This window comes from Leptodactylus fuscus, chromosome 3, assembly GCF_031893055.1.
Source record: "Leptodactylus fuscus isolate aLepFus1 chromosome 3, aLepFus1.hap2, whole genome shotgun sequence".
Classification (NCBI taxonomy): domain Eukaryota; kingdom Metazoa; phylum Chordata; class Amphibia; order Anura; family Leptodactylidae; genus Leptodactylus; species Leptodactylus fuscus.
The window spans coordinates 39,329,509-39,353,266 of NC_134267.1; the positions used below are offsets into that span (position 1 = coordinate 39,329,509).

General features: G+C 45.2%; 1 protein-coding gene across 1 annotated transcript in view; it reads right to left on the bottom strand.

Moving 5' to 3' along the window:
• The window catches only part of PLCB1 (phospholipase C beta 1), a 480,198-nt gene that overhangs the window by 69,079 nt on the left and 387,361 nt on the right, over positions 1–23,758 (bottom strand). The window contains exons 16-23 of the mRNA XM_075267398.1: positions 20,770–20,866; positions 16,545–16,629; positions 15,611–15,735; positions 13,541–13,695; positions 12,879–13,043; positions 11,945–12,044; positions 10,124–10,228; positions 9,545–9,654 (exon numbers count right to left, since the gene is read on the bottom strand). Of these exons, the coding sequence (XP_075123499.1) occupies positions 9,545–9,654; positions 10,124–10,228; positions 11,945–12,044; positions 12,879–13,043; positions 13,541–13,695; positions 15,611–15,735; positions 16,545–16,629; positions 20,770–20,866 (942 nt within the window). The remainder of the gene's footprint in view (positions 1–9,544; positions 9,655–10,123; positions 10,229–11,944; positions 12,045–12,878; positions 13,044–13,540; positions 13,696–15,610; positions 15,736–16,544; positions 16,630–20,769; positions 20,867–23,758) is intronic.

A 23,758-nucleotide genomic window follows, 5' to 3' on the forward strand; every position in this document is an offset into this window, starting at 1 on the left:
CCATTTCTAATTTGACTCCACCTATCCCCATCCATTCCACTTTGCGTTACCCACACAGTATAATGCTCTTACAGTCACCCTAATGTTATATGTTCCCACATTATAATGTTCTCTTCAAATTGACCCCACACTATAAAGTCTCTCCTGGTGCCCCCACAGTTTAATGTCCCCCTACAGCTGTTCCCAATTTAAACTGGGGGAAAAATAGAGGGGGACATTAAACTGTGGGGATAGCTGGTGAGGGACATTAAACTGGGGGCAGCTGGAGGGGACATTAATTGCCCTCAGTTTAATGTCCTCATCCAGTTGTTCCCATTTTAATGTCTTCATCCAGCTACCTCCTGCCCCCCCCCAGTTTAATGCCCCCAATTATCTGCCCCAGTTTAATATCCTTCTTCATCAGCCCTCACAGTTTAATGTCCCCTCCATCTGCCCCCACAGTTTAATGTCCTTATCAAATGCCCCCCAGTTTAATGTCTCTCTTCATATGTACCCCCCACAGTTTAATGTCCCCTTCATGTGCCCTCTAGTTTATTGATCCCCTACATCTGCCTAAGTTTAACATAAAAAACACTGCTACTCTCCTCTCGTCACTCGCCTGCTGCTCTGTCTCAGTTCTGAGAGCTGCAGGCATGATGTGAGTGATGTCATCACATTGCGCCTACAGCTCCCAGAGCCAGAGCACATGGGGGGCACAGTGATGAGGCGGGGCCTGTCCTGCTTCAACACTGTTTTCAACTCTTCTGTGTTCTCTCCAGATGCAGATGAATTGAATCCGGGACATACCTCCCACCGACCGGGACAGAATCCGGAATCCAGGACTGTCCCGCTGAATCCGGGATGTTGAGAGGTATGGGAACCTAATAAAAAATGGGGCGTGGCTTAAATGCTCCATTATGTGCTAAAATAGTGCCGAAAAATTATGGCGCAAAGTAAGTCAAGGGGTATAAATGCAGCCTAGTCAGTCTAAAGATACCCCAGATTTATCATCCAGCATTAGTCACTGCCTGTCCAAATAGTAAGTTTGAGCCTAAGTTTACACTGGTGGATTGCGTCATCTTGATGGAGTAGCTGCAGGGGTTCAGGAGCAATGTTCACTAGTGGGCCCCTGGACCCTGAGGGGAACCTAATCATCCCCCTGTCACATAAGGTATATCACGATTCTTAATGGTACAAGGTATATCAGGACCTGACATATTTCTTATTTAGGAAATCATACAGTTATATAGGAAATCTACGCTGCACATGATTTATTAAGGGGCGGAGCCTCCTAATAATTCGGTCACGCTAGTCGGGGGCCTTACTAAGCCTGATGTAGGAAAGGTTTGTCTTAATAAATTCCGCCATTAATTCCGCTCATAAGTCCATTTTTTTGAAGTTTGGTTCAAACTGACCATCAGAGAGTAGAATATGGTGTTTCTTTGTCCATTTTCACAGATCCCTCAACAGACTGAAATGCGAAGATCCGTGAAAATAACCCCTAGAAAGATGCAGCATTAAAGGGATGCAATCATTAAAACTCAATTTTTTCTCCTACCTTTAGATGTCTTCTCCGTGCCGCCGTTCCGTAGAAATCCCGGTTTTCGTCGGTATGCAAATGAGTTCTCTTGCAGCACTGGGGGTGGGCCCCAGCGCTCAAACAGCACTGGGGGCATCCCCAATGCTGCAAGAGAACTCTCCAGCGCCGCCTCCATCTTCTTCAGGAACGGCCTCTTCACGTGTCTTCCTCCGGAGCTGGCTTCAAACTTCTAGGGGAAAGCCGACTGCGCATGCCCGCCGGCTACAGGAAAATGGCCGCTGACACAGTATTGTAAGCGGCCCTTTTTATTGTGGCCGGCAGGCAGGCATGCGCAGTCGGCTGCCCAAGGCCTAGAAGTTTGAAGTCACCGCCGGAAGAAGACACGAATAAGACCTGTTCCTAAAGAAGATAGAGGTGGCGCTGGAGAGTTCTCTCGTAGCATTGGGGACGCGCCCAGTACTGTTTAAGCGAAGGTGCCCGCCCCCAGTGCTGCAAGAGAACTCATTTGCATACCAACGAAGACCGGATTATATACCGAACGCGGCACGGAAAAGACATCTAAAGGTAGGAGAAGAATAGCCTTTCTTAAGGCTATTTCTACGTGGTAGGCAGAAAAAATTGAGTTTTAATTGTAGGATCCCTTTAAGTCTTAGGCTTCTTACATACGACCGTAGTGCTTTTTACTGTCTGCAAATACTGATCGACAATCTGCAAAAAACATGTCCATATGTCATCCCCAATCACGAATCCACAAAAAGACTTATAAGACCTCAGTTCATTTTCGATGGACCAATGGAAGAGACGTGCTCTGTTTAGATCCAAATCACCCCCCCATACCCACCATTCTCCCACCAACCCCAACTCCTCCCCCGCACTTTACCGGCTTTAGCAATGCCAAATATCTATTCGGACGTGCCACTAAAGATTCTTAGATTGATTCTTGATTGATTAGGGAAGTTCACACAGAGTTTTTTGGCAGCAGATTCTGACGCAGAATCCGCCTCAAAATCTGCTGCCAAAAACGGCTCCCATTGACTTCAATCACAGCTAGCCATGCACAATGTTTAAACGCGGAATCCATTTTCCGCCGTCAGAACATACCCATACATATCTCACATGTCCACAAAATGCAGACGTGTCAATAAGGCCTTATCCTCTAGCCTTAGGATCCCTGAACATGTTCTCATCATATATTTTAGCAGAGGATGTGGCCGTCCAGGTCAGGGTACTCTCCAGGAGCAGTCACATGCGGAGAGGACTTCTGCTGGAAAAAGCACCGGTATACCGAACAGCAGCGGGGGATAGGTGAACATGTTTTTTTTTATTTTTTGACTTCTCCGGCCTACTGTCTAGAATCTAAAATTCCTTGACAATCTCTTGAAGTGCAATGGTAGCTCCCTACTTTCATTTTATCTATGGATATTCAGGAAGAGTAACTGAGGAACAGCACAACACATGAGAAAGACGCTCCAGAATTTCATGGGGAAGAATCTCCTAGAACAGACATGTCCCTATATGACACACGAGGTCCACGTTGCTCACAGGTAGTTACATTATAGCTAGAGATGAGCGAACAGTGTTCTATCGAACACATGTTCGATCGGATATCAGGGTGTTCGCCATGTTCGAATCGAATCGAACACCACGTGGTAAAGTGCGCCAAAATTCGATTCCCCTCCCACCTTCCCTGGCGCCTTTTTTGCACCAATAACAGCGCAGGGGAGGTGGGACAGGAACTACGACACTGGGGGCATTGAAAAAAATTGGAAAAAGTCATTGGCTGCCGAAATCAGGTGACCTCCATTTTAGACGAATAGTGGATTTCAAATCCGGGTCATATGAGAATGTGAACTTTGTGACTATGAGACAGGGATAGCTGTACAGGCAGGGATAGCTAGGGATAACCTTTATTTAGGGGGGAATGTTATTAAAAATAACTTTTTGGGGCTCTATCGGGTGTGTAATTGTGATTTTTGTGAGATAAACTTTTTCCCATAGGGATGCATTGGCCAGCGCTGATTGGCCGAATTCCGTACTCTGGCCAATCAGTGCTGGCCAATGCATTCTATTAGCTTGATGAAGCAGAGTGTGCACAAGGGTTCAAGCGCACCCTCGGCTCTGATGTAGCAGAGCCGAGGCTGCACAAGGGTTCAAGCGCACCCTCGGCTCTGATGTAGGAGAGCCGAGGGTGCACTTGAACCCTTGTGCACCCTCAGCTCTGCTACATCAGAGCCGAGGGTGCGCTTGAACCCTTGTGCACACTCTGCTTCATCAAGCTAATAGAATGCATTGGCCAGCGCTGATTGGCCAATGTATTCTATTAGCCTGATGAAGTAGAGCTGAATGTGTGTGCTAAGCACACACATTCAGCTCTACTTCATCGGGCTAATAGAATGCATTGGCCAGCGCTGATTGGCCAGAGTACGGAACTCGACCAATCAGCGCTGGCTCTGCTGGAGGAGGCGGAGTCTAAGATCGCTCCACACCAGTCTCCATTCAGGTCCGACCTTAGACTCCGCCTCCTCCGGCAGAGCCAGCGCTGATTGGCCGAAGGCTGGCCAATGCATTCCTATGCGAATGCAGAGACTTAGCAGTGCTGAGTCAGTTTTGCTCAACTACACATCTGATGCACACTCGGCACTGCTACATCAGATGTAGCAATCTGATGTAGCAGAGCCGAGGGTGCACTAGAACCCCTGTGCAAACTCAGTTCACGCTAATAGAATGCATTGGCCAGCGCTGATTGGCCAATGCATTCTATTAGCCCGATGAAGTAGAGCTGAATGTGTGTGCTAAGCACACACATTCAGCACTGCTTCATCAAGCCAATACAATGCATTAGCCAGTGCTGATTGGCCAGAGTACGGAATTCGGCCAATCAGCGCTGGCTCTGCTGGAGGAGGCGGAGTCTAAGGTCGCTCCACACCAGTCTCCATTCAGGTCCGACCTTAGACTCCGCCTCCTCCGGCAGAGCCAGCGCTGATTGGCCGAAGGCTGGCCAATGCATTCCTATGCGAATGCATACTTAGCAGTGCTGAGTCAGTTTTGCTCAACTACACATCTGATGCACACTCGGCACTGCTACATCAGATGTAGCAATCTGATGTAGCAGAGCCGAGGGTGCACTAGAACCCCTGTGCAAACTCAGTTCACGCTAATAGAATGCATTGGCCAGCGCTGATTGGCCAATGCATTCTATTAGCCCGATGAAGTAGAGCTGAATGTGTGTGCTAAGCACACACATTCAGCACTGCTTCATCAAGCCAATACAATGCATTAGCCAGTGCTGATTGGCCAGAGTACGGAATTCGGCCAATCAGCGCTGGCTCTGCTGGAGGAGGCGGAGTCTAAGGTCGGACCTGAATGGAGACTGGTGTGGAGCGATCTTAGACTCCGCCTCCTCCAGCAGAGCCAGCGCTGATTGGTCGAGTTCCGTACTCTGGCCAATCAGCGCTGGCCAATGCATTCTATTAGCCCGATGAAGTAGAGCTGAATGTGTGTGCTTAGCACACACATTCAGCTCTACTTCATCAGGCTAATAGAATACATTGGCCAATCAGCGCTGGCCAATGCATTCTATTAGCTTGATGAAGCAGAGTGTGCACAAGGGTTCAAGCGCACCCTCGGCTCTGATGTAGCAGAGCTGAGGGTGCACAAGGGTTCAAGTGCACCCTCGGCTCTCCTACATCAGAGCCGAGGGTGCGCTTGAACCCTTGTGCACACTCTGCTTCATCAAGCTAATAGAATGCATTGGCCAGCACTGATTGGCCAGAGTACGGAATTCGGCCAATCAGCGCTGGCCAATGCATTCTATTAGCCCGATGAAGTAGAGCTGAATGTGTGTGCTAAGCACACACATTCAGCACTGCTTCATCACGCCAATACAATGCATTAGCCAGTGCTGATTGGCCAGAGTACGGAATTCGGCCAATCAGCGCTGGCTCTGCTGGAGGAGGCGGAGTCTAAGATCGCTCCACACCAGTCTCCATTCAGGTCCGACCTTAGACTCCGCCTCCTCCAGCAGAGCCAGCGCTGATTGGTCGAGTTCCGTACTCTGGCCAATCAGCGCTGGCCAATGCATTCTATTAGCCCGATGAAGTAGAGCTGAATGTGTGTGCTTACCACACACATTCAGCTCTACTTCATCGGGCTAATAGAATGCATTGGCCAGCGCTGATTGGCCGAATTCCGTACTCTGGCCAATCAGCACTGGCTAATGCATTGTATTGGCTTGATGAAGCAGTGCTGAATGTGTGTGCTTAGCACACACATTCAGCTCTACTTCATCGGGCTAATAGAATGCATTGGCCAATCAGCGCTGGCCAATGCATTCTATTAGCGTGAACTGAGTTTGCACAGGGGTTCTAGTGCACCCTCGGCTCTGCTACATCAGATTGCTACATCTGATGTAGCAGTGCCGAGTGTGCATCAGATGTGTAGTTGAGCAAAACTGACTCAGCACTGCTAAGTCTGCATTCGCATAGGAATGCATTGGCCAGCCTTCGGCCAATCAGCGCTGGCTCTGCCGGAGGAGGCGGAGTCTAAGGTCGGACCTGAATGGAGACTGGTGTGGAGCGACCTTAGACTCCGCCTCCTCCAGCAGAGCCAGCGCTGATTGGCCGAATTCCGTACTCTGGCCAATCAGCACTGGCTAATGCATTGTATTGGCTTGATGAAGCAGTGCTGAATGTGTGTGCTTAGCACACACATTCAGCTCTACTTCATCGGGCTAATAGAATGCATTGGCCAGCGCTGATTGGCCGAATTCCGTACTCTGGCCAATCAGCACTGGCTAATGCATTGTATTGGCTTGATGAAGCAGTGCTGAATGTGTGTGCTTAGCACACACATTCAGCTCTACTTCATCGGGCTAATAGAATGCATTGGCCAATCAGCGCTGGCCAATGCATTCTATTAGCGTGAACTGAGTTTGCACAGGGGTTCTAGTGCACCCTCGGCTCTGCTACATCAGATTGCTACATCTGATGTAGCAGTGCCGAGTGTGCATCAGATGTGTAGTTGAGCAAAACTGACTCAGCACTGCTAAGTCTGCATTCGCATAGGAATGCATTGGCCAGCCTTCGGCCAATCAGCGCTGGCTCTGCCGGAGGAGGCGGAGTCTAAGGTCGGACCTGAATGGAGACTGGTGTGGAGCGACCTTAGACTCCGCCTCCTCCAGCAGAGCCAGCGCTGATTGGCCGAATTCCGTACTCTGGCCAATCAGCACTGGCTAATGCATTGTATTGGCTTGATGAAGCAGTGCTGAATGTGTGTGCTTAGCACACACATTCAGCTCTACTTCATCGGGCTAATAGAATGCATTGGCCAGCGCTGATTGGCCGAATTCCGTACTCTGGCCAATCAGCACTGGCTAATGCATTGTATTGGCTTGATGAAGCAGTGCTGAATGTGTGTGCTTAGCACACACATTCAGCTCTACTTCATCGGGCTAATAGAATGCATTGGCCAATCAGCGCTGGCCAATGCATTCTATTAGCGTGAACTGAGTTTGCACAGGGGTTCTAGTGCACCCTCGGCTCTGCTACATCAGATTGCTACATCTGATGTAGCAGTGCCGAGTGTGCATCAGATGTGTAGTTGAGCAAAACTGACTCAGCACTGCTAAGTCTGCATTCGCATAGGAATGCATTGGCCAGCCTTCGGCCAATCAGCGCTGGCTCTGCCGGAGGAGGCGGAGTCTAAGGTCGGACCTGAATGGAGACTGGTGTGGAGCGACCTTAGACTCCGCCTCCTCCAGCAGAGCCAGCGCTGATTGGCCGAATTCCGTACTCTGGCCAATCAGCACTGGCTAATGCATTGTATTGGCTTGATGAAGCAGTGCTGAATGTGTGTGCTTAGCACACACATTCAGCTCTACTTCATCGGGCTAATAGAATGCATTGGCCAGCGCTGATTGGCCGAATTCCGTACTCTGGCCAATCAGCACTGGCTAATGCATTGTATTGGCTTGATGAAGCAGTGCTGAATGTGTGTGCTTAGCACACACATTCAGCTCTACTTCATCGGGCTAATAGAATGCATTGGCCAATCAGCGCTGGCCAATGCATTCTATTAGCGTGAACTGAGTTTGCACAGGGGTTCTAGTGCACCCTCGGCTCTGCTACATCAGATTGCTACATCTGATGTAGCAGTGCCGAGTGTGCATCAGATGTGTAGTTGAGCAAAACTGACTCAGCACTGCTAAGTCTGCATTCGCATAGGAATGCATTGGCCAGCCTTCGGCCAATCAGCGCTGGCTCTGCCGGAGGAGGCGGAGTCTAAGGTCGGACCTGAATGGAGACTGGTGTGGAGCTATCTTAGACTCCGCCTCCTCCAGCAGAGCCAGCGCTGATTGGTCGAGTTCCGTACTCTGGCCAATCAGCACTGGCCAATGCATTTCTATGGGGAAAAGTTAGCTTGCGAAAATCGCAAACTGACAGGGATTTCCATGAAATAAAGTGACTTTTATGCCCCCAGACATGCTTCCCCTGCTGTCCCAGTGTCATTCCAGGGTGTTGGTATCATTTCCTGGGGTGTCATAGTGGACTTGGTGACCCTCCAGACACGAATTTGGGTTTCCCCCTTAACGAGTTTATGTTCCCCATAGACTATAATGGGGTTCGAAACCCATTCGAACACTCGAACAGTGAGCGGCTGTTCGAATCGAATTTCGAACCTCGAACATTTTAGTGTTCGCTCATCTCTAATTATAGCATTAAGTGCACATCATACTCAATATTTACATCCACATTTTCTCACTTTTTATACCAGAGGAAGGTCAGAGATGAATAATGTTCTCTTAATATAGCATCTCCAGTGACTCATGTCCTAGATCCGGTGGTCTTAAGAGACCGCTGTAAGTCAGGTTTAGTCTTATGTCCTCATTCACACTAATGTTCCCTTATAGAAGGCCGGAAGCACGCCATTTCTTGGAATAAAACTTTTCCAGCGTGCGTACGTTATTATTTCACCAAATGTAGGTCAAACTGCAAACAAGTCATTTATAATTTACAGGAAAGTTCGGTGTATTTTTAGCCTTACAATTAAGAGAAGGCAATTCAGTGCACACGGCTGCTATTAAATCTCATCCTAAGAGCAAAGCTCCATCTACAGTAGTGTGCGGGGGCGGACTGAACACTCACGATACATTATTTACTATGTTATACACTAGAGCAGACTCGTGCAGCTCTCCACTTGTTGTAATGTACTATTTACTGCTCCTAGGTAGGTGGCTAGCAAAGTACTGTGTCATATGTGGCTGCTGCTAGGCGGATAGGATTGTATGCATGTGTGCTTACCATATACTGCTACTATAGATGGGTCAACCTCTTAGAGGTCATTTAGTTTCAGGTTTGGGTGACTCAGGTTCACTTAAGAGTGATTTTGGGATGAACAAGTTTGGTACGACCATACCTTGAAATGGCTTAAAACACAGTGTATAACACTGTTAGGGCTCCTAGGAACCTATCTATAAAACATAGTGTAGAATACTGTCAGGGCTCCTAGGAACCTATCTATAAAACATAGTGTAGAACACTGTCAGGGCTCCTAGGAACCTATCTATAAAACATAGTGTAGAACACTGTCAGGGCTCCTAGGAACCTATCTATAAAACATAGTGTAGAACACTGTCAGGGCTCCTAGGAACCGATCTATAATACATAGTGTAGAACACTGTCAGGGCTCCTAGGAACCGATCTATAAAACATAGTGTAGAATACTGTCAGGGCTCCTAGGAACCTATCTATAAAACATAGTGTAGAACACTGTCAGGGCTCCTAGGAACCGATCTATAAAACATGGTGTAGAATACTGTCAGGACTCCTAGGAACCTATCTATAAAACATAGTGTAGAATACTGTCAGGGCTCATAGGGACCTGTCTATAAAACATAGTGTAGAACACTGTCAGGGCTCCTAGGAACCGATCTATAAAACATAGTGTAGAACACTGTCAGGGCTCCTAGGAACCGATCTATAAAACATGGTGTAGAACACTGTCAGGGCACATGTTAAAGCCTCGCACCTCTTTCTTCACTTCTTCTTCATCTTCCAGGGTCAGGGCTGCCAGCTGTCTTGATCTTTGTTCCATCAAATTGACATATTTAATTGGATTAGACAAAGCTTCAATGACATCTATAAGGACAGAAGATACATAAAAGTCACATTACATGAATCATGTCACTTATCAATCTGAATATGAGAATATTAAAGATTAAACATGGCGGCCATGATGTACCATCCCACACTGTATTATCACATATTTTATAATAAGTATGAAGAGTTGATATCTGATGTGTCTCACAAACTACTAGTGATATATACCAGAAACCCAAAGACGCTAGAGAGCCGGGATATGAAATGTGCTGTGCCGCCACCTTGTGGTCATGGCTGGGAGTTCATCTCTTATATTACTATTGAGCTGTGATGCTTTACATAAGCAATTCCCACCTGTCTATATATCCTATCACAGAGGCAGGTGACTATCTGATCCAGTAATAGAATTTTGTCATCGTCTATTCTAGGCCATAAATTGCAGCTATAATGGATTAGCATTGTTATGAAATATCCACTTTCTTAATTCAAAGCAGTAGAGAAAGCGTACCGGCGAATGTGTCGGGGACGTAATCCTTCACCTCTATGTACACGAAGATGGCTGGTAGAGTGAGTGGCACATTCTTCTCATTTCTCAGGCAAATGTAGTGATAACCTGGGAAGGAAAATGATCGATGTCTTAGAAAGTTTGAAGAAAGGGCAGAGCTCTGGCGAGAGATTTTTCTTGCGGTATGAATAATGGCGGCCGGCAGCTTTGTGCTCTCACATCTACATAATAGAATTTCTCAAGCATCAATCACAAATAAATCCACAGCACAATATATTGTGGTTTCTTAAAGGGACACTGAACATTCATCTTATCACCTTCTGTGCATATCTGCCCCCATGTCTCCTATATAGTGGGGGGAATTTACTAATGCCAGTTTTTTGGTGCAGATGGGCGTATATGTGGCACTTCTTTGGGGCCACATCAGCACCACAACTCCCATGAGGCGACCTGAAGCGACCGCTTCAGGCGACACTATGCCAGGGCCCCGGGGAGGGCGGCATTTTTGCTTACCTAAGCTGTCCTGGACTGGCTTAGCGTCACCGTCACAGTTCGGTGGATTGGGGAGGCCCTGTGGACGCAGCGCTGCTCCAGCGGCCTCCCCTCACGCTCAGGCAGAGAGCAGGTCCTCTCCCTGTCTGCTCTCTGCCTGCTAATGCTGCTCCGCCACGCCCCCTTCGCCCCACCACCCCTCCTCCCGGGGGGAAGGGGGCCTTTTGTCGTCCACCTCCGGCGGCGAAGAAGGTTGGTTCACCCCTGGGCCACATTGCTCCTTTTGCAACCTGTTCACCACTGTTTGCGAAAGTGGGTGATGCAAGATGGAGACCAAGGCAAGATGGAGCCGGTAACAAAGTTACTATGACTCTCGTCAGAAGGTATACCTGAAATAGGACCTTTTCTTCCATCGGAAAAGTAACAAATATGAGACAATGTCCATCATGTTTTTTTACATTGGGTTGAATATAGACAAACACCCAGTGGAGGGGGCTATGTCTGCTTCTGTCCTTTATTGTCTGTTTTAGGATCACTTTGAATACCAGTAGTGTGAGGCCATCATAATATGAGAAGTCCTCTTTAGAGGGGCAATGTGAACAGTGTCAGAACCTGACCTTCCATCTATTGATTGCTCAGACAGACAAGATCTATCTATCTATCTATCTATCTATCTATCTATCTATCTATCTATCTGTCTGTCTGTCTGTCTGTCTGTCTGTCTGTCTGTCTGTCTGTCTGTCTATCTCTATATCATCCCCAGGTTTCTGACTTTTGTATGGTTCAGTGCGGGTCTTGAATAGGCCTCAGCCCCAGGTGTAGATCCTTGGTTCATTACTGCGCCATAAAAGGCTGCAGAGCCTGCACTTCAGGGTAGATCCTGCAAGCGAGAGGAGGTGCCTGGGTCTGTCCTGTATCCCTGAGAGTCTGGTGAGACTGTACTGTGTTACTTTGTTTGTTCATGTGGTTGGTAGTAAGCCACACATATGGTTAGCTTTCATTGTGTAGTTAGTACTTGGACAAGCAGGGTTTTGTTTGCTGTTTTGCCTGAAGTTAAGGATGTATTTTATTTAATTATTTTTTGCTGTTTTTAAAAATAAACCTGTTTGCACCAGGCATTGTGCCCCTGTCTGACTCGTTGGGTCCGCACCATTGCTGCTACCGAGCTATCTTCCCCACTCTATCTCTATCTATCTATCTATCTATCTATCTATCTATCTATCTATCTAGAATACATGCACAGTATACTTCATCTATAGCTAAATCTCATGAATTTCTCATCCTTGCTCCATGATTTGACTGCATTGAACATTTTCCTATATAATGCCTTACCTGGACGGATTGCAGACACAGGTAATATCCGGTGACCGATGAATTTCCCTCCTTCTTCATAGGCCGATATCCTCAGACATGCAAGGGAGGGGAGCACTACCTGATGGAAACATAGAGAATACATTGACGCTATTAACATGATTTAGGGTACAGATATAGGGATTACTTTACTCTTTATATGTATTAAAGGGGTTGCCTGCTTGAGTAGTAATCAGAAGAATATTCCGATTACAGGGCCCTTATACTTCTATGTCACTATATTATAGTTCTTCTTTACAACTCAGTTAACCTTAAAGGGAACCTGTTAGTATAAAAACCTACTGGCAGCATGTTATAGAGCAGGAGGAGCAGAGTACTTTAATATTTAGTCAGTGTTAAAAGATGCATTATAACTTATAACTTATTGTTTGAAATTCCTACACTTTTTTAGGAGTCCAGTGGGCGGTGCCATCAGTGATTGACAAACGCTCATACAGGAAGACTGTCAGTCACTAAGCTGCATGTCATAATGAATCGTTTCTCAAAAAATGATGTATCAATCTAGGGGCAAAACGGTGGCTCAGTGGTTAGCACTGCAGCCTTGCAGCACTAGAATCCTGGGTTCGAATCCTGCCAGGTAACAACATCTGCAAGGAGTTTGGATGTTCTCCCCGTGCTTGTGTGGATTTCCTCCCATTCTACAAAAAACATACTGATAGGGAAAAAAATGTATGTTGTGATTCCTATATGGGGGCTCACAATCTACATTAAAAAAAACCCCTCAAAACTATGTATCAATTTGCTCAGCACCTCCTGCTCTATAACATGCCGCCTGCAGGTTACATTGTATACACAGAGTGAGAGATTCCCTTTAAGTATAAACATTTTGCACAATTTCACATCTTAGAAAAGAACAGACTTCAGGTTATTGAAAGCAAAAATTCTACTACTGAACCTTTTTAAACACAATGGGCTCCTCCTCCCATACGGGGTTCACTGCATTGCTTTGCGAGGTCTTCGTCTTAAATGCTTTTCTTCTTGTGTCAACTGGTAACCCGAACATGTCTACTTCTACATACGTGCCAACCTTCTTATCTGACAGGAATTGTCCAGAAATTATCTACAAGGCAAAGAACAACAAATCAACGGTCTGATACTCAGGTATAGGAGTCACAGACAGAAGAAGAGTCATCTTATGTGGTCGTAGCAACATTGTTAGAACTGTATTATAGCAGAAAGATAGATAGATAGATATGAGATAGATAGAACAATCCGGTCTGCGAGCAACTTGTATGGATGGAAAAAAGGACATTTTCCATCCATACAAGTTGCTGGCAGACCAGATTGTTTTTTCTATTGTAAACCCTTTAGCCTGGAGAGGGATTTCTGCCATGCAATTTATGGGATGATCCCGAGATTTGCTGGTGCTGGTGTTTTTCTTCAATAGATACATAGATAGATAGTAGATAGATAGATTGATAGGAGATAGATAGATAGATAGATAGATAGATAGATACTGTAGATAGATAAATGATAGATAGCAATAGATAGATAGATAGATAGATAGATAGATAGATAGATAGATAGATAGATAGATAGATAGAATATAGATATTACCTTCACAGACAATGTGTTTGCAACTATCCCATCTACGGTTGTCTCAGTAAATGGATCAAAATGTTTATCTGGCCTTCTCATAAACTCTGGTTTCAGCCGGTATCCACATTTCCCATTATATTCATACATCCCCATATTAAGTTGCATAGGAAAATCTGTGAACAAAAACCAAAAACATTTTCCCTTTATGCGATGTTAGCAGATGTGTAGTGCACCATATACATAGCATGTACTAATACATACATCTCCGCTGCTGGATGTAAAGACAACGCATGCAAAAAGTGGTGAAAAGCTTCTCATCACAACCCCCTGTATGCTATATGGCTATTACTATATGGCTAGTACTATATGGCTAGTACTATATGGCTAGTGCTATATGGCTATTACTATATGGCTATTACTATATGGCTAGTACTATATGGCTAGTACTATATGGCTATTACTATATGGCTATTACTATATGGCTAGTACTATATGGCTATTACTATATGGCTATTACTATATGGCTAGTACTATATGGCTATTACTATATGGCTATTACTATATGGCTAGTACTATATGGCTAGTACTATATGGCTAGTACTATATGGCTATTACTATATGGCTAGTACTATATGGCTAGTACTATATGGCTATTACTATATGGCTATTACTATATGGCTATTACTATATGGCTAGTACTATATGGCTAGTACTATATGGCTAGTACTATATGGCTATTACTATATGGCTATTACTATATGGCTATTACTATATGGCTAGTACTATATGGCTATTACTATATGGCTAGTACTATATGGCTAGTACTATATGGCTATTACTATATGGCTATTACTATATGGCTAGTACTATATGGCTATTACTATATGGCTATTACTATATGGCTAGTACTATATGGCTAGTACTATATGGCTATTACTATACACTGCCTACCAATAAGTATGTGGACCCCTGTGGTAGAATAGAAAAACCACATTTATTCCTATCCAATAGTTGGTAGAGCCCAGCAGATGCTTCCTTACAGATGGTATTGATGGACACAATACTCCCGGATGCCTGGTGACACTCCTGGTGTATGTGAGCCATCGGTTGGGTGCGGTTTCTCTGGCCAGCACTCGTCGCTCTCTATCTCCCAGTTTCGGGGGTCTGCCGACTCTGGGCACATTCCGACAATCACCATTCACCTTCCACTTCGTAATCACATAGGCCACTGTCGATTTTGGGTAATTCAGTTCACTTGCTATGTCCCTTAAGGATCAACCATTTCTGTGGTACCCCACAATTACCCCTTTCTCGAAATCAGACAACTCTGCACTTTGTGGCATCTTGCATATGACTAATGCCAATGTACTAATGTCAATGCTGTTTCTATTTAACGGCGGAAGGCATGACGTAAATCACGACCGCAGATATCTTCATTTTCATGGGTGTCCAGATACTTATTGGTAGACAGTGTATAGTAAGTTGTTCCCATATCCATACATCATCCATAGTATCACTAGCTGCACCCTAGATCTCAGTAGAAATGGTTCTGCTTAGTTACTGGGCCTTATAAGAGCTGCTCTGTCTGCTTCCCTGGTAGTTACATCCATGTGTGCAAACATTAAGACAATGATAAGATCATGTGCACATTTTTGTTCATCCTTCCCCAAACCCATCCTACTCTAAGGCTCTGTCCACACTTGCATGTAGTTACCATTTACATTGAAAATCTCTATATATTGTTGGATGTGACAGATACCAGCGGTGCCCAACAGACCCCAGTGACATACTGTACAATGGGCTCCATCTGGATTCTTTGATTTACTAAAAATTCCTAAACACATTGTGATTTCTACTATTAACAAAATACACAATAGTGTGAACAGAGCCTTAGAAACTGGTCAAGGAGGAGCAAAAAGAGTCAAAGGATGAAATAAGGGGCTGACATGGAGTTCTAGCTTCCATTACGCTAAGGTAACACAGATACAGATAGTTAGCCCTTATAATAGCCCACCGATACACTTAGGCGGCCCAGAGCCACACACATTCATAGACTACTGAAGACATCATACAAGCCGCTCCTCTTACCTATGGTTTGGAAGTTCAGGGCTACCATTTGACATCCAGCGTTCCAAAAGACCTGAGGCATGTAGTTAGAGGAGTCCACTCGGGTTCCTTTTGGATAAATTCTACTAAGCTGCATTTTGTTATATCTGTAGGAGTCCAGTTAAGAATTTTTGGAGAAAACTGTAAAGACTTTCCATGAAGACCTTCAAGAATGGAGCCAACGTGTGATCGTTCCTTTCACCATTGCGATTATCTTCTTACCAGAATCAGTAAAATTCACCAAGTTATAATATTGTTCTTCAATCCAAGTCATGTCTGAGATTGGAACAAGCCTCCCTTAGAAAATATGCCCCCGTGTCACAAGACACACACCTAAGTCCTACAATAATGTAGCTTTACGAGTAGCAGACATACCGACATACCGTACAGAGTTTATAGAGAAACCCCTACAGGGTCATGATTTTTAGGTTTTGTTTACATGACCGTTCCGTTATTGGTGGGACAAACGTGAATTTCATTGGTTTCCTTTTTTAGACCCAGCTCACTTGTTTTGTGGCTATTTAACACAACTTACAACTGAAAGTGCCATAAGTCATGTAAGAATGGATGGTAACCCGGAGGCTGCTGAAGATTTGCACCTAATGGAAATGCGTAATTCATGTGAAGGACCATTAGTGACACCTACATCTCAGATAGCCATCACATGGCAGTTTTTGAAGTCCGTGTACCTAGAAAGTCTCATCATGGATATAGAGTGCAGTCTGCTGACACACGGGACATCAATACCAGCATAAAATACACCAGTCTTCGTGCACACAGGGGCGGCACACAGGTAGCATCATGTGCTGTCTATACCGTTTTACCACAAACCCTACTATGCGCATGTAGCCTAAAAGCACACACCACATTACCATGTTACCATATAATAGTCGTAACTCAATTGTGAGAAGGATACTCTACAAACTCTACAGGAGATTTGGTTAGCTGCTCCAGACCCTTGGTTTCCACAAAGGAGGACATTTCATAGCTCTTGTTTCTTTCTGCAAAGAAAACACAGTAATTGATTATATTACTTTATACTATATTATTATTAGAGATGAGCGAACAGTGAAATGTTCGAAGTTCGATTCGAGTAGCCGCTCAATACTCGACTGTTCGATCGAACATTGAACCCCATTATAGTCTATGGGGAATAAATACTTGTTTAGGAGGAAAACACTATACGACTCAGGAGGGTCACCAAGTCCACTATGACACCCCGGGAAATGATGCGAACACCCTGGAATGCAACTGGGACAGCAGGGGAAGCATGTCTGGGGGCATCTAACATGCCCAAGTCACTGTATTACGTCGGGATCCCTGTCAGCTTGCGGTTATGCGGGAGCTGACTTTTTCCCATAGGAATGCATTAACCAGCGTTGATTGGTCGAATGCCATACAAAGTACAGCATTTGGCCAATCAACGCTGGTTCTGCCGGAGGCTCGTCTGTGAGGAGGCGGAGTCTAAAATCGGACCAGAATGGAGACTGCTGTGGACCGATCTTAGACCAGCACTGCTACTTCGGAGATGTGAACCCTCCTGCACACTCAGCTCTGCTGCATCTCAGCACGGCCAGCATTGCTACATCTCGGCATAGGAATGCATTAACCAGCATTGATTGGCCGAATGCCATACAGAGTACAGCATTTGGCCAAACAATGCTGGTTCTGCCGGAGAAGGTGACAGCAGTCTCCATTCTGGTCCGATCTTAGACTCTGGCTCCTCACAGATGAGCCTCCGGCAGAACCAGCGTTGATTGGCCGAATGCTGTACTCTGTATGGCATTCGGCCAATCAACGCTGGTCAATGCATTCCTATGGGAAAAAGTCAGCTCCCGCATATCGCAAGCTGACAGGGATCCCGACCAGATAGAGCCCCAAAGAGCTGTGTGAGTAACATTCCCACCTAAATAAAGGTAATCCCTAGCTAACCCTGCCTGTACATCTATCCCTGTCTCACAATCACATAGTTCACAGTCTCAAATCGAACCAGATATTAAATCCACTGTTCGTATAAATTGGAGGTCACCTGAATTAGCCAGCCAATTACTTTTTCCAATTTTTTTTCGATGCCTCCGTTGTCATAGTTCCTGTCCCACCTCCCCTGCGCAGTTATTGATGCAAAAAAAGCGCCAGGGAAGGTGGGAGGGGAATCAAATTTTTATTGAGTTTGCCGCCTGGTGTTTGACTCGAATCGAACATCTCGAACAGTCTGATATCCAATTGAACATGTACTCGATCACACGCTGTTCGCTCATCTCTAATTATTATATCACACAAGATGCAATATACAGTTACCATACAGAATATAAGGATTGTTGGTTGGAAAGTTCTTTCCTCAAGCATGTGCACAATACTAGACTTGATAACACAGGGGCAATAATATATACTACAGTCCACAGCATCAGTCACATCTATATACTATATACACCACATCATTTATTCATTTTTATGTATTTTTTTTGTCTCCGCCTGCAAATCCTTTCCTAGAGGATCATTTCCAGGTGGGTCAGGGGTAGAACTTAAAGAATATTCCCATCAAGAGGATCTTATCGAAACTGCCTGCTTATATAAAGAGTTTTCCTAACTACATTGCTTTGTAATGCTGCTATGTTTTACCTGCTATATTAGATTATCCCTCCCCATTGTTTACAGATTGTTATCAAGGTCCCTGGCCTGGTATCTATCAGATCAGCTGCTGTCATTCACTGCTCTCAGGAGGGGAGGGGGGCCGAGTTCTCCACAATGCTCACAGCCAGTTATCTCCTGCTCTTTGCTCTGCTCAGATCAAGTCAGATAAGTAGTGTTAGCTGATATCTTGAGGTTGGGGGGTGGGCTTGCTCAGTGCTAGAGATGAGCGAGTACTGTTCGGATCAGCCGATCTGAATAGCACGCTCCATAGAAATGAATGGATGCACCTGGTACTTCCGCTTTGACGGCGGCCGGCCGCTTAACCCCCCCTGTGCCGGCTACGTACATTCATTTTTATGCGAGCGTGCTGTTCGGATCGGCTGATCCGAACAGTAATCGCTCATCTCTACTCAGTGCCTGTTATCTCTGTAGTATCGGTATTGCTGTGCGGCCCCAATGAAATCAATGGGACAGTACTGGAATACCTACAATCGCCACTACAGTATGTGAACGATACTGAGAGCTGTGCTGTCTGGGTACTGTTAATCTGCACGGGTTCCGGGAGTTGGACCTCTGAAGATCTAATATTCTAAGAATAGGCCATTAATGTTAGTAACTGGATAACCCCCTTAAATACCCTGATATTTTCCAACCAGATGTTAGAAGTATGTACAAAATGTTGGTAGGAGAACCCCTTTAAATGAATGTACGATCCAGATTGATGGTACCCAGCTCTTCTTATAAGTAACCGTCTGCAGTAATAAATCACCACATCTTGAGACGCACATTACTATTGGTGCAATTTATCACCAGCGGATTATCACTTTGTCATCTTGGAGTACAACCCTGCATCATGCTGTCATGGGAGGACGTTTCCACCACGAGCAGACATGTCAGCAGATTAATCGCACACAATGCACTCGCCCTGAATACTATATTAGTATTACCCCACGCACTGTTTGTGTTACCCGCTGACAGGTTCTAGGCTCCGCTCCTTCACTACTTACTGTCATTACAAAGTCATAGTAACTTAGACAGGGAGCAGATGTGGAGTGGAGGGATCGTAAATGGTAATAGTCAGAAATGTTGAAAGGGTCAAAGTTTTTTTTTAATAGTGATGACATATAATAAATCAAAGCAGGTTTTATTACCAAAAATATGCGTTACTCGCGATGCCCGATAGACAGCTTGGCACTGTTGAGCGGTGCAGGGTCTAATGGATAGGTCAATAACATTATAATCGGCCAGGAGGTCACAAAACACTTTTAAAGACTAAAGCACCATGTTGCGGAAATACAGCTTTTTTGTTGTTGAAGATTTTGTTGCAGTTTTTTGAGCCAAAGTCAGGAATGGATTGAGCAGACGAGGGAAGTATAAGAACTTCCTAGATATTTCCCATTCCTTTTGTAGCCATTCTTGGCTTTGGCTCAATAAACTGCAACAAAATCTGCAACAATAAGCGTATGCTGGCCAATAGAAACCATACCTATACTTATATACCATACTTATTCCACTCTTCCTTCCACTCTGACCAATGGCATAACTAAAGTCTTTTGGGCCCCGGTGTAATCTTTTGTCCAGGCCCCCCTACCTCATCCCTATAGTGAATTCTTGATAGTGATGGTTACGGTTAGTAAGGAGTTTAATCCACCTTAGTGTGGTTAGGGGAATCTGTGCGTCTCCTTGACTTATGGACCAGATGGAAGCTGCAATCTCAATACTGATGCCAGGGCCTATGGGCGCCCTTAAGGCTCCTGGACCCCGATGCTACTGCACCCTCTGCACCCTGTCTCTGACCCTCTGTACCTCTCATAGGGCACTCGATAACCCTTTCTGCTTCTTAGACAGCCAGCTAATGTACCAGTACTGAGCCCATCCCAGAAAGCCTTCCCTTCTTTAAGACTGCTATGTCCTCTGCATGATTCCTTGTTTTGGCTTCTGTGAGGAATTTGGTCATGCTGAAAAATTCAGCTTGAAATTCCTGAAGCTGAATTTTTAAGCTTGACCAAATTTCACTGTGTGAACATACCCTTAAGCTATTGTTATGCTTAGTGGCCAAAAAGAAAATTCCAGGATATTAGGATATTTTTGAATATAGAAATTAACATGGAATTTAAAAAAAAAAAATCACCAAAAAGTCTTTAAGAAGCTTTAACTTAAAAACTTGAGCTATAAGAATAGGTTATTTTGGGATGATACATTTCCTTCAATGCTTTCTGTCGCTGGTGGACGGTATACACGACGTGCTCTGGTTCATTGGCTCAGTAATAGGACATCCAGTCCTGTGAGCCGCAGCAGCATTAACCTTACCAGACATAATTGGTTTGACATTAAAATAAAACATTCCCCTTCCTTATGTACAGATGATGTCTTCCAGAATTGACACTGGCTTTGTACTTGGAGTGATTCCTGCATAATAGATGCGTGCTTCGGCAATTTGTAAGAATTCCACCCCAGTCCCCGAGCGCCCTGTCCTCGGCAATGATCTGTCATCTGAACGTGTCACTTACTTTTAGAACTCTCAAAAGACTCAAACTTCACCGGCTGAATGTAGTTCACCAGGTTAGACATCTCCTCCGTGGCACTGGCTTCATTTCCAGCTGTGCCCTACAATGGCAAGGAACAAATCGTATGTTAGAGAAAATAAGAGACGCAAAAATGCATTTTACCTGTAGTGAGGGGGGAAGGAAGAGGCAAGGAAGGAAGGAAGGAAGATGGGAAAGGAGAAGAAACTGGGGAAGGAAGAGAGACGGGAAAGGGAAAGGAGAAGAAACTGGGGGGGCGGGGGGAGAGGGAGCAAGGAAGAAAGGAAGGAGGAAAGGAGGATGATGAAGAATGAAGAGAGGAAGGAGGAAAGGAGGGTGGTGAAGAGAATGAAGAGAGGAAGGAGGAAAGAAGGGTGGTGAAGGGAAAGTAGAAGGAAGAGAAGAAGAAAGATAGGAGGGTGGTGAAGAGAATGAAGAAGGAAGAGAGGAAGGAGGAAAGAAGGGTGGTGAAGAGAAAGTAGAAGGAACAGAAGAAGAAAGATAGGAGGGTGGTGAAGAGAATGAAGAAGGAAGAGAGGAAGGAGGAAAGGAGGGTGGTGAAGAGAATGAAGAGAGGAAGGAGGAAAGGAGGGTGGTGAAGAGAATGAAGAATGAAGAGAGGAAGGAGGAAAGGAGGGTGGTGAAGAGAATGAAGAAGGAAGAGAGGAAGGAGGAAAGGAGGGTGGTGAAGAGAATGAAGAGAGGAAGGAGGAAAGGAGGGTGGTGAAGAGAATGAAGAGAGGAAGGAGGAAAGGAGGGTGGTGAAGAGAAAGCAGAAGGAAGAGAAGAAGAAAGAAAGGAGGGTGGTGAAGAGAATGAAGAAGGAAGAGAGGAAGGAGGAAAGGAGGGTGGTGAAGAGAATGAAGAGAGGAAGGAGGAAAGGAGGGTGGTGAAGAGAAAGCAGAAGGAAGAGAAGAAGAAAGAAAGGAGGGTGGTGAAGAGAATGAAGAAGGAAGAGAGGAAGGAGGCAAGGAGGGTGGTGAAGTGAAGCAGAAATAAAGGAGAAAGAGGAAGAAGGGAGCAGAAAAAAGGAAAGGAAAGTGAAAAATCTGTGATGGAGGGGGAGGAAGGGAACAAGAAAGGGAGGAATTAGGAAAGGAAGGAGAGAGTAACAGGGGATGGAAGGAACAAGAAGGGATGAAAGGAACAAAGGAAGGAAGGTGGAAGAAATTGGGAGAGAGGCAAAGGAAGGGAGCAAAAAAGGAAGAAGAAAAGAAAGGAAAGAATGTGGGGAAAAGGAAGGAACGTAGAAGATGCAAAGGAAGGAACAAATTGGGAGGGAGTGTAGAGGAGGGAAGAAATAAATGGAGGAATGAGGAAAAGAATGAAGTGGATAAAGATAAGAAAGAAGGTAATGGGGGGAAATGGGAGGGAAGAAAAAATAAAGTGGGAGGGGAAGGTAAGGAAAAAGCAAGAAAAGAAGGAAGGATAAAGGGAAGGAAGAAATGAGAGGAGGAAGGTAGATCGACGGAAGGAATTGAAAGAAAATAAAAAAGGAATAACGAAGCAGAGGTAAAAGGGGAGGAAGAAAAGAAGTGGAGGAGGAAGAAAGAAAAGCAAGGAAAGATGCATGGAAGTAAGAAAGAAAGGAAGGCAGACAGGCCCCTTATAGGACCAGGACACGCCCAACAATCCGGCACATTATTGGATACATTATTGGAGTATTTCATCTTACTTTTATCTTACTGCCACTGAAAAAGTAACCAGGAAGGAAGCACAGCCAAGAAATGAATGAATGTGCAGTCATGTGACTGCATCACTTTGAAAATGTAATCCAATCAGGAGGCAGTATTTTAAGGACTGGGAGGAGCTAAGCAGATTGATTGAGTGCATGCAGAGATAGCTGACACTCACTGAGTAGGAACGCCTACTGGACTCCTAAGCTCGGAACAAACAAAGGTTTAAATAAATAAATGACAGGTTATATTAAATATTCGTCTTCAGTCTTCCAATCTGGCCAGTGAGGGGGGTGTATGGACTCGTGAGAGTGTATGCACTGGGGAGAGGGTGTATGGACTGGGGAGAGGGTGTATGGACTGGTAAGAGGGTGTATGGACTGGTGAGAAGGTGTATGGACTAGTGAGAAGGTGTATGGACTAGTGAGAGGGTGTATGGACTGGTGAGAAGGTGTATGGATTAGTGAGAGGGTGTATGGAACTGGTAAGAGGATGTATGGACTGGTAAGAGTATGTATAGACTGGTAAGAGGATGTATGGACATGTGAGAGGGTGAATGGATTGGTGAGATGGTATATGGACTGGTGAGAGGGTTTATGGACTGGTCAGAGGGTGTATGGACTGGTGAGAGGGTGTATGGACATGTGAGAGGGTGTATGGACTGGTGAGAGGGTGTATGGACATGTGAGAGGGTGTAAGGACTGGTGAGATGGTATATGGACTGGTGAGAGAGTTTATGGACTGGTCAGAGGGTGTATGGACTGGTGAGAGCATGTATGGACTGGTGAGATGGTATATGGACTGGTGAGAGAGTTTATGGACTGGTCAGAGGGTGTATGGATGTATGAAATCACGTTCACCTGCAGATTTCCTCCACTTCAAATTTATGCTTAAAACATATAGTTCTGCCCTTTACCACGCCAAACAAGACTGTTTCACCGCCGTCATCTTTTCTCTCTCCAGCAACCCTAAAAGGCTTTTTGAAACTTCTCACTCCTTACTCACACCCAAGGTGCAGACGCCATTCACAGACCTTAGTGCTGATGACCTGGCCACTTATTTCCATGATAAAGTTGATAAGATCTGTCAGGAAATTACTGCCCAAGCCCCAGGTGGCATTGATCCCATTACCTACCATAGTACTGATCCCCTCACCAACCGCACTTCAGACTGTCCATTCTCATCTTTTGAACCTGTTACAGAAGAGGAAGTCTCCCAGCTACTTTCTTCATCTCGCCCTACAACCTGCAGTGACCCCTTCCCCTCACACCTTCTCCAATCTCTGTCGCCTGCTGTCA